Consider the following 16,692-nt stretch of genomic DNA (forward strand, 5'->3'; position numbering starts at 1 on the left):
TAGTTTTTATCTATCCATTTTATTTTTTTATTCAGTTATTAATGGAATGGACAAAAGATCCTTTGACTGTACCATCAAATACAATCATATACTATGATTTCATAATAGTCTCACATTTACAAAAGAAATTATGATACGAAATTGGTTGGTCTATTCTTTTGGGGGCTATAATCTTAAATATTACTTATGGGTAAAACTATAGTGTCTATTTTAAAAAGAAAATATATATATATATTAAAATAGCATTATAATCATATACTATAGGGACTTTAGATACTGAGGAACTAAACCTCAGCTAATGGGACCAAAGGAAGATCCAAGTCCAAATTCAAAGGTCAATGGAAATTCCATGATACCGGGGGTTGCCTTATAACAAAGCCTCCAAAATGGTTGATCAGAATTATCTCTAACTTCCTCTTCTTCTATTTTGCAATGGAAGTAAGCTTGTTTATTTGCACCTATTCTTCATTATAGCTCACCTACTATGGGAGGAAATCAAGGCTGTGCTGAATGGCCATGGTACCTCCCTCCCACAGCAGCTGAGTGTGTGTATATATATATGTGTGTGTGTATATATATATATATATTTGTATGTATGTATGTATGGACGTAAAATTTCTTCAGCGCAGCATTCAGAGAGAACACTGCTATAGAGACTGAGATTAGGAATGACTTGGGCCACATAGTAATTGTAGGAATGGAGAGGAAAACACCAGCACCACCAGACCCACTGGTTTTCCTTTAATAGGTATCATGGTATAATTAACCCACTGAAAATATACATACCACATACATGGTTCAAAAGTAATTATTTCCAAAAGAAACCCCTCATAATTACAAATATTTAAGTATTTCTTTTCTTTCCATCTCCCCTTTCTCCTCTCTAGGAGCATATGACAAATATATTGTTTTTATATGTGTATTCTCTGTGCCACTTTTAGTTGAGCTCCTTCTTCTTTTTCTGGCCTTGTGTATGTTTCTACGTTTTTGTGGTTAAGAAATGAGTCCCACTCTCTACAGCTTAAGGTTAGAAACTGTGAATTTTCTAAATCTTTCTGCCTCCTCCTCCCTAGCTTGTCAATTTCATTTCTTTTTTAGCACTCTCTCCACCTGCCTAGAAATTAACCATCAGATTACAGATGATCATTCTAACCTCCCAGATTGAGGGATCATTCTTGGTATCTAAAATATACCAATAAATTCTGGGATATGAAGACTGAGAGCACTACATGGCTAGAAACTGGAACATCAGAAATGACTCTAACATAAGGTCTAACCTTAACACCAACGTCTAATCACACCACCAGTGTCTAACCACATGGCCTGGGCTCAAGAACTTGTAACATTTGGGAATTTTCCAACTGGGCTCCATCCATGCCAAATAGAGCCAAGGCAATACCCTTTATCTTAACGTAGACAGTAGCTTCCCTAATGTAGTAATTATTCAGGTAAGTCTTTTCCTCTGGTCTCAAAGCATGCATCAGCTGTATCAGTTCCTTCTCAATGCAGAATGAACACACGCTGAATCAGGGTTTCTTCCTCTCCGTCTTGGGATCTTTTCACATAGGGCTTTTTACTAAGAAGAGAGGTGATACGGCTACTACTTAGCCCAATGCCATTTGAGTAGTGAAAGAAGTATGGAGCTGTTAGAGATTCATGTTCTTCCGATAAACTCCTGTCTTTCAGTAAGCCAATAGGGCTCTGTTGAAATAGGGATTCCGTTCTTAATGTCCTTGCCTTTATATAACTTTTTAAAACAATAAGCTCTCTTATAATCATACCTTTAACCAGCTAATCTAGTTTTCTTTCATCTCTTGCTGAAATTCTTCTCCAGCCAATGCCGGACTTCTTGAAGGTTGTAGGAGAAGGGGCCCTTTCCTCCCAGATAAGCGATTTTCTGTCTCTGCACAATGCACACACGTTCAAAGGCTACCCCGTAAGCTATGTTGGCGTTATTGTCCATGCGGTCAGCCACAACTCGGCACTGGGGCGGCAAGGAGAAACGCTCCAGAAGCTGCTGGGCTGCTGCACACCGATCTTCCTGGTTCTGGTGCTTCTTCACCTCAAAAGACAAAGAGGAGTCCCCAGGTATCGCCCAGCCGTCTGATGGATGAGCCTCATCAATGTAGACCAGCAGGAAGTCGGCCACTGAGGAGAACTCTTCCACCAGTTTGCGGAAGGCTGGCAGCTGGCTCGTGAAAGGAGGTCAAGTGGCTGAACCAAAGTTGACCACTAGTGGGCGCTCAGGGCTAGCAAAGTCAAGGAGGTGGCATGCGGCTCCCTCCGCTATCTTCTCCTGGGTACCGTGGCCACTGTTGTCACCTCCTTCTGCACTGGAGACATGCACCACACTGGAATTGGGGGCATCCTCACCCAATTTCACCTGAGGGTAAAACAAAAAAAAAGAAGGTGAGAACATCACATTAAACACATTGCCACTTCAATTCACATTAAATAGTTACAATTGGCTCTAACAGAACGTGATATTTCCTTCAGAGCATGTGGTAAACATGTATCGATTTGAGTAAAGAGGCTTCATGGCAGGTAATGTAAAGAATGGCCCAAAAGAGAATAAAAGTCTTTTTTATTCTGTATAGTCACTGAAGGTAATTATTTTCATCACTGAAGGCACTGGAGTTAACTCTTTTTATAATTAAGCCAAGGCTGGTATTCTTTACTATCTTTATTTTGGTGTCAATTCTTAACATGCATTCTATAACAAATGATAAATTGACTTCATTTTAAAAGTTAGAAGCAAATGGTCTACTTTAAGACAAATTATCAGGGTCTTGGGACATGGTGCCTCCTTCTGAATTCTGAAACACCAGGCAGGACCTTTATTTTCTTGCATGATACTAAGTCATTTAATCTCAACCAATGGCCAATGATACCAGTGGGCTCTATTCTTGGCCAGACCTAGAAAACCAGAGGTCTACCATTTATAAGAAGGGTTACTTCCACTTAACCTCTTTAGTGATTCAGTTTTCCCACCCGTAAAATGGAAATAATAATGCCTGTCTTCCACATATGGCAACTGGAGGGCAACAAGAGAAAAAGAGCTCTTTGTGCACTGTAATTATATGGGTGTGTGTTGCCCTTATCAGATGCTACCCCACCATGTGAAATAAAACATCATCATTCTTGGGCAATTTTGTGTTTAAAATATATATCTATCCTGAGCAAAGCTTTGAACTCTCCTCAGTATGGCATCCTCCCTGGAGGCTTCTACTGCCACTGCTTACAAGGTGGTTCTTACCACTCCAAACTTACAATTTCCATTTAAAAAAAAAAAAGACAAAATGAAACAAAAATGGTTACTCCAGAGTTCTATATTAATTTCTCATTTTCCAAGTGTGCTTGTTTCCCTCTCTTTATCTAGGCAGTCACACTAAAAAGTACTTTTCTACCCCACAATTTGTTAACAAGCTCCTCTGAATTATAAAATATTGGGGCAGAAGAGGTAGAGATAAAAATTGTTTCATGTGTTCCCTTTGCACATGGTTTAAATAGTTGAAAACAGAATGAAGGAAAGTTTGCAGCCTTTGAATCTGTAAGTTGATAATAAAAAGCAGGCAACAGTAAAAGAGCCAATTACTTCAGTTTGAATTAATACAGTTGGATCTTCCTTGGAATGGTTTAATCAAAGCCAATAACATTAGGGACAACTTACGACAGTACAATTGATTTTTATATACTATCCTTAATATTATAATATACTTCCAACTGGATCGACTTATTTCCCTCATATACATATAGCCACACATAATGTTACTGTTAATTGAAGTCACTTAGAAGTGAATTGTTAAAGATGTAACAATCCAAACTGATATAACACACTCAAGGGCTTTTAGTCAGAAGCTTCTATCTACTGTTAATGCATAACTCATTGTAACTGTAGGGAAAGAATTAAAGTTCTTTCTCTCCCTTCTAAAAAATCCTAGCAGGGCATGTTTGAAATAAGCATTATTAGTGTTCTAAGAGAAATCTTATGGTAATAATCTTCCTTCTTAGAAAGGAAGATGCTGGTGTGATTTAAGTAAGTACATTTTGTTTTTTGGTCACCGCCACAGAGAAAATTATTTTACTTATACTAACTTTCTTGGTTAATTTGCAAGTGACACTAGATGGAGAAATCTAATAAGCACATTTAGCTGGATTCTTTCATATGAACTACACTAGTCTTTAAGGCGTGAAAATATACATCAAATTTAAAGATATACATGTTGAAGGTATTATAAACCTTTTAATCCATGGGTTCTTTTTGTACTTCCTTTTTTATAGATCTAGGTAGTGGGTAGCAGCCTCTTCTCTTTAGATCTTTCCCATTTGAAATAATAGTAATGATTCTAGAAGGGATGTTTTAACAATATCATGTGTACTGTGTACCTCAACATACCGTGATAAGAAGACCTAAATGCATTCAGATTAGTCTGTTATAGTGACTTCCTGTTAAGTAAGCAACCTGTACACTTGTAGGTTCTTGATAGGTAAAAACATGCATCTGCATTTTGGAATCATTTTTGAAACCTATGAACAATTATGTGGCCTTGATAAATGGGCCTCTAGCCCCTTGACTCATCCAGGCAGACCTGTTGATCCTTTCATTATGTCTGATTATTCAACTGAATAATCTAATCTGATGCTTTTGTCACAGGAGGCTCTCTTGTTACCTGCAGTAAATTTTCTTGGGAAGTTAATGCACGCTCTCTTTCTTAGAGACAATGTATAGTTCAGCTGCAGAATTCTTTCCAAAACACAGACTAATTTGCCTTGGGAAATTTAGAGTAAGTACAACACTGTCATTCTAAAATAAAAAATTAGGAAAGTTACCAAATTCATAATGCTCTTTATGTGGGGGATTTAGCATTTTGTTAGGATTAGGGTTAGACAGGGAAGTATTTATTTTATGGAATGAATGCTAGTTGTTATAATCCTAGGTCAGTGAAGAATTTTACACATAATCATCACCCTGATCTGCAATGAACATAATCATATTTGGGTGATGGATAAGCTCACTGAGGCAGATAAATTTAGAAATACGAATCCTGGAGCTGTCTCGTAGAGTACTACCATAATCACCACTCAGTGTCATTGATCCGTCCTTGATTGTCGCATCTGGTCAGTGCACAAAACAAATGTGGCCTATTCTTTTTATTTTTTTGAGCAGCCAGGGTCCCTTACTGAATCTTACAATGTCATAAATGGATATTCTTATTCATGAAGGTGCCTAGACAAGAGAAAATGCATAGATAAAATTAATATTATTAATAAAACTAAGAAGGAAAAACACACACCCACCATCCATAAATCCAAATGTGAGTAGACCAGTAGTCTGCTTTTATAAGCTTCATATACTAGTCATAAAATGTGTCCATCTTTGCTAAAACCTGATGGAGGACAATTTAGCTAAAATAAAGAAAAAAACACTTTTTTTAGATATGGAAGTTTCCTTTAAACTAAAAGAAAATATTCTAAAAAGATATTACTGTTCATTCTCATCTCCCCATTTGGTCACCATAAAAATTAAATTCCTAACAGACCAGAGTTTCAAATGGAGAACTTCTTGGTTTGCTGGGTTATGCGCCCTGCTGAGACAGGCTGGGAGAATCACCATTGTCTTCGATGATGGAAGATTGTTTGCTCTCCCCAGGAGCAAAGCATTCCTTGACACAGAGCCAAAATGATGAAGAAAATAAAGTCGGTCCCATAATAACATTTAGGCTGCAGGAAAGAAGCTCAACAAAAGCAAGTTATCCCTTGGTACTCCCAAACTTTGTTTTAATTTCCCACAGTGGCACAGAAAGTCTGGCCACAAGTTACCTATCATCTTAATTTCTTCTTCTTAGAGGGTTTGTGTTTGGTTTTTGTCCTTAATGAGACATATTTGCCAAAGAGGCATTCAAAAGGCATTTTTTACTCTTGCGGAAGAGTAATTAGGTCGGTACCTCTTTCCCTGCCAGCATTAGCTGCTCTAAAGAGAACCCTGCCCAGTATTTAATGCCCAAACACAAGAAGCATCATTTCCACTAATTGGTCTTGAAGTTCCGATGTTCCCAAAGGGTCCCTTTATTCTGCAAGGATCAGAAAGGACATACGTAAAATGTGATATTGTCATCGCTGACTTTTATCTCTCTCATCTGCACTATTACAGTGGTCCTTTCTTACGATTTTGCAAGCAACATCAACACAACACCAACAAAGGAGGTAAATAAAGGATTTGCATTTTTACAACAGAAGACATCTCTGGGCCAAGTTCAGATGTTGCAGTGGACATCTTTATAAGTATGAACATGAACATAAACATATAGCATATATAAAAATTCGATTCCCTTGAGGATGTTCAGTGTTCAGTGCATGGGGAAAAAGGAAATGCTGCTTTAGCATGTGGACTGTGAAATGCAGGGCAAGGGAGAGAAAAGAACCATTCATCAAGTAGAAGCAGAAAATACAGCATATACTACTAACCTTGTTTTTTGTTTTGGAGTTTTATTTCTTTTTCTTTTCCACAGCCTGAGAAAGGCTTGTGGACAATATATCACATAATCTCATAATAGAATGTAAAGCAAATCATAAAAATGAAGGGTGGGTGTGTGGCAGCAGAATTTTCACACATACTTCTTGCTGTCCAAAGCCCTGAAAATGGCTTTATTAACTATCAGGAAGTTTCAAATTCTTTGACATAATGACCAGGCTACATCAATGTCCTTAGAAACATGGCCAAACTATCATTAAGCAGAGATTTAACCATTTATATTCAGATTGGCCAAATAAATCAGAGTTGAAGAATAGGCTACGTACTCCTTCCTCTGAGCTCAATTCCCTTTTAGCTATTCTCTTTTTAATTTGTACCTTGAAAATGTAGCTCTAAGCTCTATCATTCCCCAATGTTTTATCCAAGTGATGGACAAGCGCTGGCTGTGGCCTGCTTTGTGTTCTTTCGGGACTGTTTCTCTCTTAAAAGGGCCATTTTCCATTGTGGAAACTAGTGTCAAAGGCTTGAGGTGAATGAAGAGGAGGAGGAGAATGTTAAAGAGACCCTTTCAAAACCAAAATTATATGTTCAAATGAATATGTTTTCTGTACCTCTGCAATATTAACCGTGCAGAAGCTAAACTGCCTGTCAGCATCTATACTGTGTGTTTACTTTTACACTTCATTTAGGTAACAGCCAGGCTCCCAGACAGAGCAGTTTGCTTATTGGTTGCATGTTTTTAGTCTCTGAGCACCAACACAAGGATATACTGTTCAGATGCAATGACACTGACTGCAGAAACTTAAATAACAAACACCTTTTATTCACCTCAGGGTCTCTCACCAGTGTCTATAGACTTTCCTTTCAATCAAAATTGTACACAGAATCCATCTCTTACTAAACTCACATTATCTTTAAAGGCTTCTCCATAAAGTTAATTCAAATCCTTTTCAACCTTTTAAGAAAGGGTTTGTTTAAAAAAATAAAAATAAAAGAAAAATTTATTTTGTTCTTTCTTTATTTCTGTGTTGCCCCTTGTGGAGGCAAAGCACAGGGATAATACTTTTACTCCACTTTCTCTACGTATCTTTCTGGGCATCTGACATGCAGCAACAAGGAGAATTAATAACGGCAAATCACATGTCTAGTTTTATCACATGGGCACACACCCCTCTCATCCTGGAAAACTTCACTTCTAGGGATGGGCAGCCTTGAAATAATGCAAATCAGGATTATGAAATAGTGTGATGCCATCTCAAACAGAACCTCCTACAATGTCTCTAGAAATGACTACACCCAAAGACAGTGGCACAGATGACAACAGCATTCAGAGAAGTGATTCAACCTGGTTGAGAGGTTCTGAGTGACCCTCAAATGCCACCAGAGAAACCACTACCCTTGCCATACTTGAAGACAGAAAGAGACCATCATTCAGTTCCAGCTGTGTTCATAATGTTTCCATTTATCACACACCCACTCCAGTCTTGTCTTTGGACATGTGGGTTCTGAGGTTGCTTCTACACATGGTAGCTATTACATAAATCATCAAAAGCAAACGTAATAACATCAGTCGTGAACTTGGTCACTAATCAAATCAGTAGGCAGGGACAAAAAAATACAGAAGAGGAATATACAAACCATATGCAAAAAGAAAAAACAAATCACTCATCCTTCCCAATTTCCTGGAATAGGAATAACAACATATTGCAACACAATGGAACACTATACATTAGTGAAAAAAAACAATAAACTTTATTAAAGAGGTATTTGTTTGTTTTTCCATTTTATGTTCCATAAGCTGCTTAATGGGAGAAATAACCTCACTTAATATTTGTGGGTAACATTACAGCCCCCATTGTTTATGTGAGAGATGACTTTTTTCATGTTTTTCTTAATGAAACATGACATTTATATAAGAAATCTATGTATATAAGTAAAATTCTTCCAATAAGTGCTTTGTTTTTGTTTTTGTTTTTGTTTTTTTACTTTATAGACAAAAGGCAATTGTCCTTCCAAAAAGTAAGAGTTTAATATACTGAGATCAAACCACTGATATTTCCATGGTGTCTGCTAACACATATAAACTAGGATGTTGAACAGGGAACTTCCTAATTAATGTCTGATATACTTGTGTACTCCTCCACCTGCCTCCAAATTGCCTTCCCCTAAAACAAACCATAAAAACTTCCCATTCAATGTATACTTTTGTGGAAATGAAATGATGAATTCAATATCTACTTCTCTAGATCTCCCATCCTCTCTGACATGCACAATATAAACGAGTTTTTACTGTTAGAACTTTGAGCACCAATTCATATTCTCATAAAAGAATTTCCATCTCCTAAAAAGAGCTCTTGCTATCACATTTTTAACAACAATAAACACAAACTCTCTTTAGGTTACTATCAGTAATAAAGACACGTATTGTGGTAAAATTTTCCTAGTTCACAACAGATATTTTCTTCTCGAACATCTGATTTTCAGAAGAACAATCCTGTCCTGAATTCTTTGTAATTTTACAAGTTACTTCTTCTCTTTTCCTGGTGCATGGTTTTATTTTTCTAGTGTTTATTTATGGAGGACGCATTCCCTTGTGCCTCTACTATTTCAAGTTCCCCGTCTCTGGTTCTAAGGTGCTGCCTGCCTAAAGCACACCACTTCACTGAACACCTGGCTTCTATATTCCTCTAAAATACAGATGTACAGTTTCTTTTTCTGGCATCTTGGGCAAGGTCCCACTACACTTTTAGGGAAACCAAGATTGTCTATTTTGATAACTACTTTTGCCAAAATAGTTCATTCTTCTCAAGCCTGGTTGAGGGGGTGGAGGGGAACTTTAGAAGTCATATGGGCATAGCAGGTAGCAGAAAACTGACAAAAGACCAGGGCCAAAATCTTCCTCTATGCCCCTGAAGATCTTAGTTGAAAATGCTCTACCAACATCTCTAACCAGCAAAAAGCCTGGAACACAGTATTTTGCATTTAGAAACTAAGATCACCACCTCTGATTTTGAGAGAGCAGCCCCTGGACACTACCTGACCAGGTAAGGGAGACCACTGCCCTAATGCTCATAACAGCTCTGAGATTTAATGAAGCATAGACCCATCATCTCTTTCTAGGGCAACATATTTTATTTTTGAGAAACAAAGTAAAGGAGGCTCCCCTTGCAAATGCTGGATTTCTGACAGCTAGTTTTCAGATTTTTCTTTTGCAAGTTGGTATCTAGTAACTCAGGACTCACTGCCTGAAAATCGCTTCCAAAGGGTTCAAGTTTGAATCAATGTAGAGGAGGTGGTACACCGCTGCTTGCTTTCATTAACTCTTACCTCGACCAGAAACCAAGCAGCTATGATGCCCAATCACACTTTCTATGACCATTTTCTTATTTTGTCAGCTGTCTGAGAGTTTTGAGTAGCATTTCCCATTTCTTGCTTTTCAGTACCCACCCCTCGAGCATACTTCCTCAGCGTACCTCACTTGATAGCCTCGCATCAAGCAAAAAATCAAAATTCCAGTTTATGGCAAGAGCAGAATAAATGCAGCAGTCTCCTCTTCCCAATCATTTTCTGACTTTTCCCAAGTTATTGTACCAGCACAAATGCCTTCTACTCCCAAATCACAGCAAGATATGAATAACCCTTAGTAGAAAGACTCCTTATTAGGTCACACAGAGTTATTATGGCTTAATAGCTGTCACCCTCCCAAACTAACCTGTGCAACAGGTGTAGAAAGTAAACTTAGAGGCTCACTTGGCAGCCCCACAAATAGGGCTTCACAGCTCTCACCTCCGTGCTCCCAATGGCCTCTGGTCCCCAGCATGTGAGCCCCTGCCCCTGTAGACCTAAGGAGAAGCCCTTCTCGGTTCAGCTCACCTGTTTGTAGGCATCGAGGAGGAAGCTCTTCCAGACGCAGCGCAGTCCCTCTGAGGTCAGCATGCGCCGCCACTCTCCGCGAGTGGACTTGGAGCGGCTCAACAGCAGCACCACGTGCTTGAGCAGAATGACCGAGTCATAGAGCGCCAGGAAGAGGCAGTTGGAGAAAAAAACTGGCAGAATTTGCAGTGTGATCAGCAAGTCTACGCTGAGGATGCCCATCTTCTCTGCCTCCTGAGTCAGTTCCCTTGTGCGCTCTGGTTCCCCTTCACCCTCTTATTTAAAAGGGGGGTGGTGATAAAGGGGGTGGGGGAGGTAAGGGGGAAGGTTGGGGGTTGGGGGAGAAGGGGGAAAAAAAACTAAATTAAAAGGAAGCCCAAGTTGTCTCCTCTTTCAAAGAAGCAGAAATGGCAAGACTAAGTCCAGTCTCTCCAGCCCGGCAGTTGGAGTGTGCCCATCAATTCATTCAATTCGGAGCTGCTGCTTTTTTTTTTTTTTTTTTCCAGGATTTAAAAATTTAAAAAAAAAAAAAAAAAAAAAAAAAAACTGGCGTACTCGTCCCTAATCCAGTTACCCCTGTCAGAGTCCGTTAAAGACAGGCAGTTCTACTTTCATTTCCAAGCACCTATGAGACTGTGGCAGAGATTTTAAAATTTTCTTTAGCCTTTCATTGTCTCTATGATCTTTAAACGTAGCCTGTTTCTTTCTTGAATTGCCAGTTTTTTTGTTTGTTTGTTTTTTGTTTTTGTTTTTTAATGTGCTTTAAGGGTAGTTTTTTTTTTTCTTTCTTTCTTTCTTTACTCCGTTTTACACACACTTTCTGTGCTTCTCTTTCTCCCAGTCTCACTTTCTTCCCCAGGAGCGACTGACTCCTCTTTTTTCTCACTCTCTGTCTTTCCCTTCCTGCTAGCTGTCTGTGGTGCAAAGTGCCTCTCTCTGCAGCCCAGTGAGTCTCCCTGACGCCTTTTATACATTCCCTGGCTAATTGCTGCATAGAGAAATGAAAGCCTAATCTTGGTAAAGATCTTGACGTCATTGAGAAAGAGGGCTTTACTTTGGCCAGGGCTGCAGTGAATAGAAAAGCAAAACTCGACAACTTTTTTTTTTTTTTAGAAGGGGTGGGGGAGAGACAGTGGAATTTTGCTTTGTGATTTAAAGAGAGAGAAGAAAACTAATACCCTTGACAGCTTTCAGGAAATGCTTCCAAACTTTGGGAAAAGTAATTTAATATAATGTGCAGATTGATTTGGCCGACACTCTCTCTTCCGATTATCATTATCATTAATTTATGAGGGATTTTGGAAAGAAAGGATCCTGGAAGGCAGGTAGAAAAGAGGAAGAGTTATCACAAGTGGTCTTTGCTCTGTTTCTTGGAAAATATGAATGTTTATATACAATCTTTACACCTTTATACCATGACTCCAATTCTTCGTAAGATCTGTGACCTAGGTCCTTTAAATTTTTTTGAGTCATTATCTTATTTAAGAAAATGCAAAGTGAGTTGTAGGTGGAAAACCTGTAAACTATTTCAGTACCATCACAGCATTTCTTTAAAGCTTCTTGCAGAAACTTGAATACAGGTTTCTTTTTAGTTTTACCCAAGCTTCTAATGAAAAAAAAAAAAAATCCAAATTCCTCCAGACAGGGAAGGGACTAGGTGACATTCTTTTAGCTTCATTTTGCAGATAAAATTAAAACTTTCCATTGACTAGCATTAAGAAGCCAAAAGGCTGAGAAATTAATTATTTATGAAAGCTCTTTAAATTTGGTGTTTCACCTGCTTCTGTTAGCATAACCCCAAGAGACCTGATACTTTAAAGAATCTTCCTTTTTGTTTGAAAAAAAATTTAATTAAATGTATAGGAGGTTAAGAGCAGACTGAATTGGCTCAAGGTGCCACCCTGACCATTTTTCAATGGCTTGCCTCTCCCATGAGTCTTTAGGATAGATATTTAGGCAGACAATGCTTTGGCAGAATGGCATGACCCCCATTTTCATCCTGTGTTACCTAACAGATCACCTCTAGGAATTATGTTTTCTTGGAAGAAGGTAAGGCAAGTACAGACTTCGGGATGGGGTGTAAAATTGTAATTGAAAATTAATTAGCTGAGTTTTCTATGTAGCCAGAGCTCTCATTAGGCATAAGCTAAGCAGTAGGTGCAAGCTTGTGGTTAGTGTATTGTGTATTTTTTCCATGTGGCTAACACCTTCATGATCACAGAAATAATTCAGAAGTCTAGACAAGAGTCATGAATTTGTGGTCCTGTGAGCTGAATTCTGCATATTGATGCATTTTGTTTGGTTGGCAGGTTGCTTTTTGCCTTTAAAAAATAATAATCAAAAGAGAATGCCTTTAGGTTCTGTGAGATCAGGGATTCTTGCCCACTTTGTTCACTGCTACCTCCCCAACACCTAGAACCATGCTTGGCGCACAGCTCAATGTGGATGTTCTGAATGAATGAATGAACAGGGCACGTAGAGAGCCTCTGCATTGTTCTACACTAGGGGGCACCATTCACATACAATAGGATGTGAATGGGGGGTGCCCTGGAATTGTAAAACGTGGTGGCCTTGTGCAATGCCCTCTCTTGTGACACAATTCTCAGCATTCCCTACAAATTATTTCATTTTTTTTCCTTAGTTTGGCTCCCGATGAGTTTTGAATTTGTATCTCATGGACAAAATTGTTAAATACTTCAAAGCTTAGAAAAATAATATAAACCATATAGAAAAATTATATTTTCCCTATGACTAGCGTACAATGTTAGCAAAAGAATATTACTAATATATACAACGTACATTTACTGCATGTATCTTCTCAAACTACTCAATGTCCTTATGGGAAAAAAGAAAGAACAAAGGCAGGGAGTTGACAACACGGTATTTTAACTGGTGGAGATACAAAAGCTATATTGCCATAGTTCCCACCAACAATGGCAGAATGCGTTGTAGACTCAGGAAATGCTGCTTCCACTCACTGCCCAAGCCTTAAAATCTATCCCCTTCTCAGACCTTCATTCTACCTTGATTGAATTAAACCAGTGCTCCCCTGCAGTGGAGACTTCAGCAGCTTTAAACCAATTGTCTCTCACTCGCTTTACCTCTGAAGGAGAAAGGTACGTTTGTGAATTGCAAGCTAAGGAGAGGGATTGATAGAAAATCAGAAAAACCTTTCTTTTAAATGCAAAGTTCAAAGCATATCCAGATTTTAAATGGTTATAAATTAGAATTAGGACTCTGTTGGGGGCTTTTGTATCTTTTTATTTATTTATTTATTGAGGTTAGATGTGTTTGAAGGGAATTTTTTTAAAAATACGAGAACAAAAAGATACACAGCCAATCTGATTATGTCATTTCTCAGATTTCTTCTGTCATTTTTCTAAATGACTGAATAAACAAATCACAAAACTGTGGGCCATTCCTCTAGCAGATAGACAATCTGTCCATCCAAGAAATTACATTTCTCCAAAGCTATTTCTTTTTTTATGCATGGTCCACAATTGCTTGTTCCAGTTATAAAGAGTATTTATCATATTGATTTTCAAGTAATTTTATACTCATTAAGTAACAAAATAATCCTAAGGTGACAGAGTATGATTTTTCCCATCATATAGATGAGAGAAAGCAGATTACCAAAATTAGGGAGTCCCAGCTGGTGTTGGGATATTTTCCCTAACTCTAAATAAGCTTCACTTTTTTTCTTTAATGTCTGTTATGGGTCCTGGTCATTACTCTGAGAACTAAAACCCTTGTCGAAAGTGGTTTGCTAGTAATTTAATCTTCAAAATGGCAAAGGCTGTGAGGACTTCACATCTAAGACTGTCCAGACTGAGGCTCCTTGTTTAGATTTCATGTGTCCTTTCAAAGGGCTTGGATAGCTTCTTGGTCATATATGTGTTCTTAGCAGCTTGGATATCTTCTTGGTCATGTATGTGTTCTTAGCAATCAACATGCAATGAGTTAAATGCAAACAAATGAGTGGCATGTTGGTTGCATTTCCCCCATATGATGTTGTACATGGGGTTTAAATTCCAAAGAGAAGCAGCCTCGGGCAAAATGCTTTGGGCTTTTTATGAAAAAACCTTTGCAAAATTGTTTTAACTTTTTTATATTCCCACAGTAAAAGAGCATCATGTCCTACTGTTGCCTCTTTCTGGTTGGAAAATAACAAGTATACGAGTCACTAGCTTTTCTTTAGTCCTCTTCTTGACTCTAAAATTGAGATTGAGAAAATAAAGTTGGATAATCTGAAAGCAGACTTGGAAATTTTAAGCACAACAGTTGCCACTACTATTTCCTTTTTATATTTGAAGGAGCAGAAGAGCATCCAGACAGTTCTGTGATTTTAACGGTTCATACCATGGACTTTCAAGCTGTCTTTGTTTTGTGGAATTTTATTCTTTCTAAATCAAGTGATTTGTCAAATGCATAATAAAAAAAATGGCATTTCATTTTTACTTTATTAAAAACTTGTCAAATAAATACATTATAAATCCAAAAATGTCTGGAAACAGCAGCTATGCTGATTTTGGATTTGAAATTAAGGTTGCCATACACAACCCCTAAAACAGCGCTGCTCTTATCAGGGCAAGGAATCACAAACTGTAGAACCTTCTGCCTCTAGTGACTGTGCCTGACAGGGAGTTATGATGAAGGGCTTACACCACAACTACTGAATCACTCAAAATTCCCCGTGGGCCCATCCATTCTATAAACACAGCCGTGTTCTCTGCCTTGTGATGAAAGGAGAAGCTCAATGGATAAAATACACAGTCCCACAGTAAACTCTGACACACCTTGAGCAAAGCAACTTGGGGGCGGGAGGGCAGGCTGATGCCTTGGGAGGTCTGAGCATTGTCTCCCAGCAGCCCTCTCCGTAGGTTCCTCTCCAGTGCTGGCAGACAGCACCCATCTGAGGTGTTAATGCATTCTTCCCTCAGGAACTGTGGCTTCTCTTTAATTTTCCAGGCTACCTACTGGTAAGACAGAGGGGGGAAAGAAGACAAAGGAAACAAAAAGGAGAGAGAAAGCAAAAATGAAGAGGAAAAGGCAGATAAAGACAGTAGGAGAAAGGCAGGGAAAGAAAAGGTTCAATGAATTGCCAGTGGAGGCCACCAACAGAGAGCCAATTAATGCCAATTGTGGCAATGCTTTTTGTGAGGCAACAGCTGCCCAGTATCTGGATGAAAGCCACCATGCATTTCACAGAGGCCACAGAACAGCTGTTAGGAGACAACAGTAGCCTTCACTTGCGATTGGCCTGTCTAGATCCATGTCGATAGCCAATCCCCTCCCCTTGCTGCCCAAACCTCTCCAGGTGCCTTGACTGTTACTTGGTTTTGAGAACAGTTTATCAACCTCTAGAGACACCCAGAGTTGGGGATGGTGTGGGAAGAGGGGTGGCAGGGGAATCAAGAAGGCTCTGTAAAGTTATACATGGTGAATTCATTCATGACCAAAAAAAAGGAAAGAAAAACTCAAAATGAGGAAATTGAACTCACCCTTTCTTTTCTGAAACTATGACTCAATCTCTTCTTTCTCCCTAAATCCTTGACCCAATGCACTAGACCAAAAGAAACAAAGGAAAATGGTCAAAAATAGCCATCATCTCTGGAACAACATTTCCTTTACTTTGTTTCATTCCTCAGCCCATAGGAAACCACCAGATGATATTAAGTTTTCAAAATAAAATAGGTCATTCTTTATAAAAGGCTTTACAGCAGCTTTTTTAAAAAGTCACTTATCCATCACCTCCCTCATATGCTGAATATGTGAACACCAAGCATGGCAAAATATATTAAGAAACATGCTGGCTCATGCCATTTCAGAGGTAATGGTATAGTTTGTTCCCACTGAGAGCAAAGGATGCCACACCTCCTCTCTCAAGAATCAGTACACTAAGTAAGGCTCAAAGGAAATAAACTAGATATTCTATTCTAACGTTAGTGGAAATGAGGAAGCTAATAGAATTAACTGTAGCATGAAAAATTCCTGTTTGGTAAGAGGATAAAATACCTGCAATAAGGATGATTGTATAATGAGTGTGTTACCAAGGGAGGTTATGAAAATGTTATCAGTGGATTCACTCTCAAGGTAAGCTAATAAAACTCTCTCTCAAAACCTTTTTAAGCTTGTGGTACTCTTAAAATAATGGTTCAGAATAAGTTACTACATAACATTACATAAACAACACAACTGAGCAACTGGCGGAACACAATAATTTATAAATTATTGTTCTGTTTCCATTTCAATTTTAAAGACTATTTTTTTTTGTCAGATTAAGTGAATCCTTATGCTTTTCTAAGAGGTGGTAGACAGGAAAGCATTAGTGTGTCTTCCAAGGACAA

General features: G+C 38.4%; 1 protein-coding gene across 2 annotated transcripts; it reads right to left on the reverse strand.

The window, feature by feature from the left end:
* Positions 1-1,480: 1,480 nt before the first annotated feature.
* Positions 1,481-11,285, reverse strand: DIO2 (iodothyronine deiodinase 2). 2 transcript variants are annotated; one of them, XM_025392814.1, is made up of 4 exons: positions 10,920-11,285; positions 10,346-10,620; positions 5,299-5,406; positions 1,481-2,383 (listed from the first exon to the last, which is right to left on the reverse strand). In XM_025392814.1, exons 2-4 carry the CDS (start codon positions 10,565-10,567, stop codon positions 1,784-1,786), a joined length of 930 nt encoding a protein of 309 aa, XP_025248599.1. In that variant the 5' UTR covers positions 10,568-10,620; positions 10,920-11,285; the 3' UTR covers positions 1,481-1,783. The 2 variants fall into 2 exon arrangements, with proteins under 2 accessions (XP_025248599.1, XP_025248601.1); XM_025392816.1 differs by lacking the exon at positions 10,920-11,285 and having other exon boundaries at positions 10,346-10,830.
* Between the last annotated feature and the right edge of the window lie 5,407 nt (positions 11,286-16,692).

Source organism: Theropithecus gelada, chromosome 7b, assembly GCF_003255815.1.
Source record: "Theropithecus gelada isolate Dixy chromosome 7b, Tgel_1.0, whole genome shotgun sequence".
In the NCBI taxonomy this organism is placed as follows: Eukaryota; Metazoa; Chordata; class Mammalia; order Primates; family Cercopithecidae; genus Theropithecus; species Theropithecus gelada.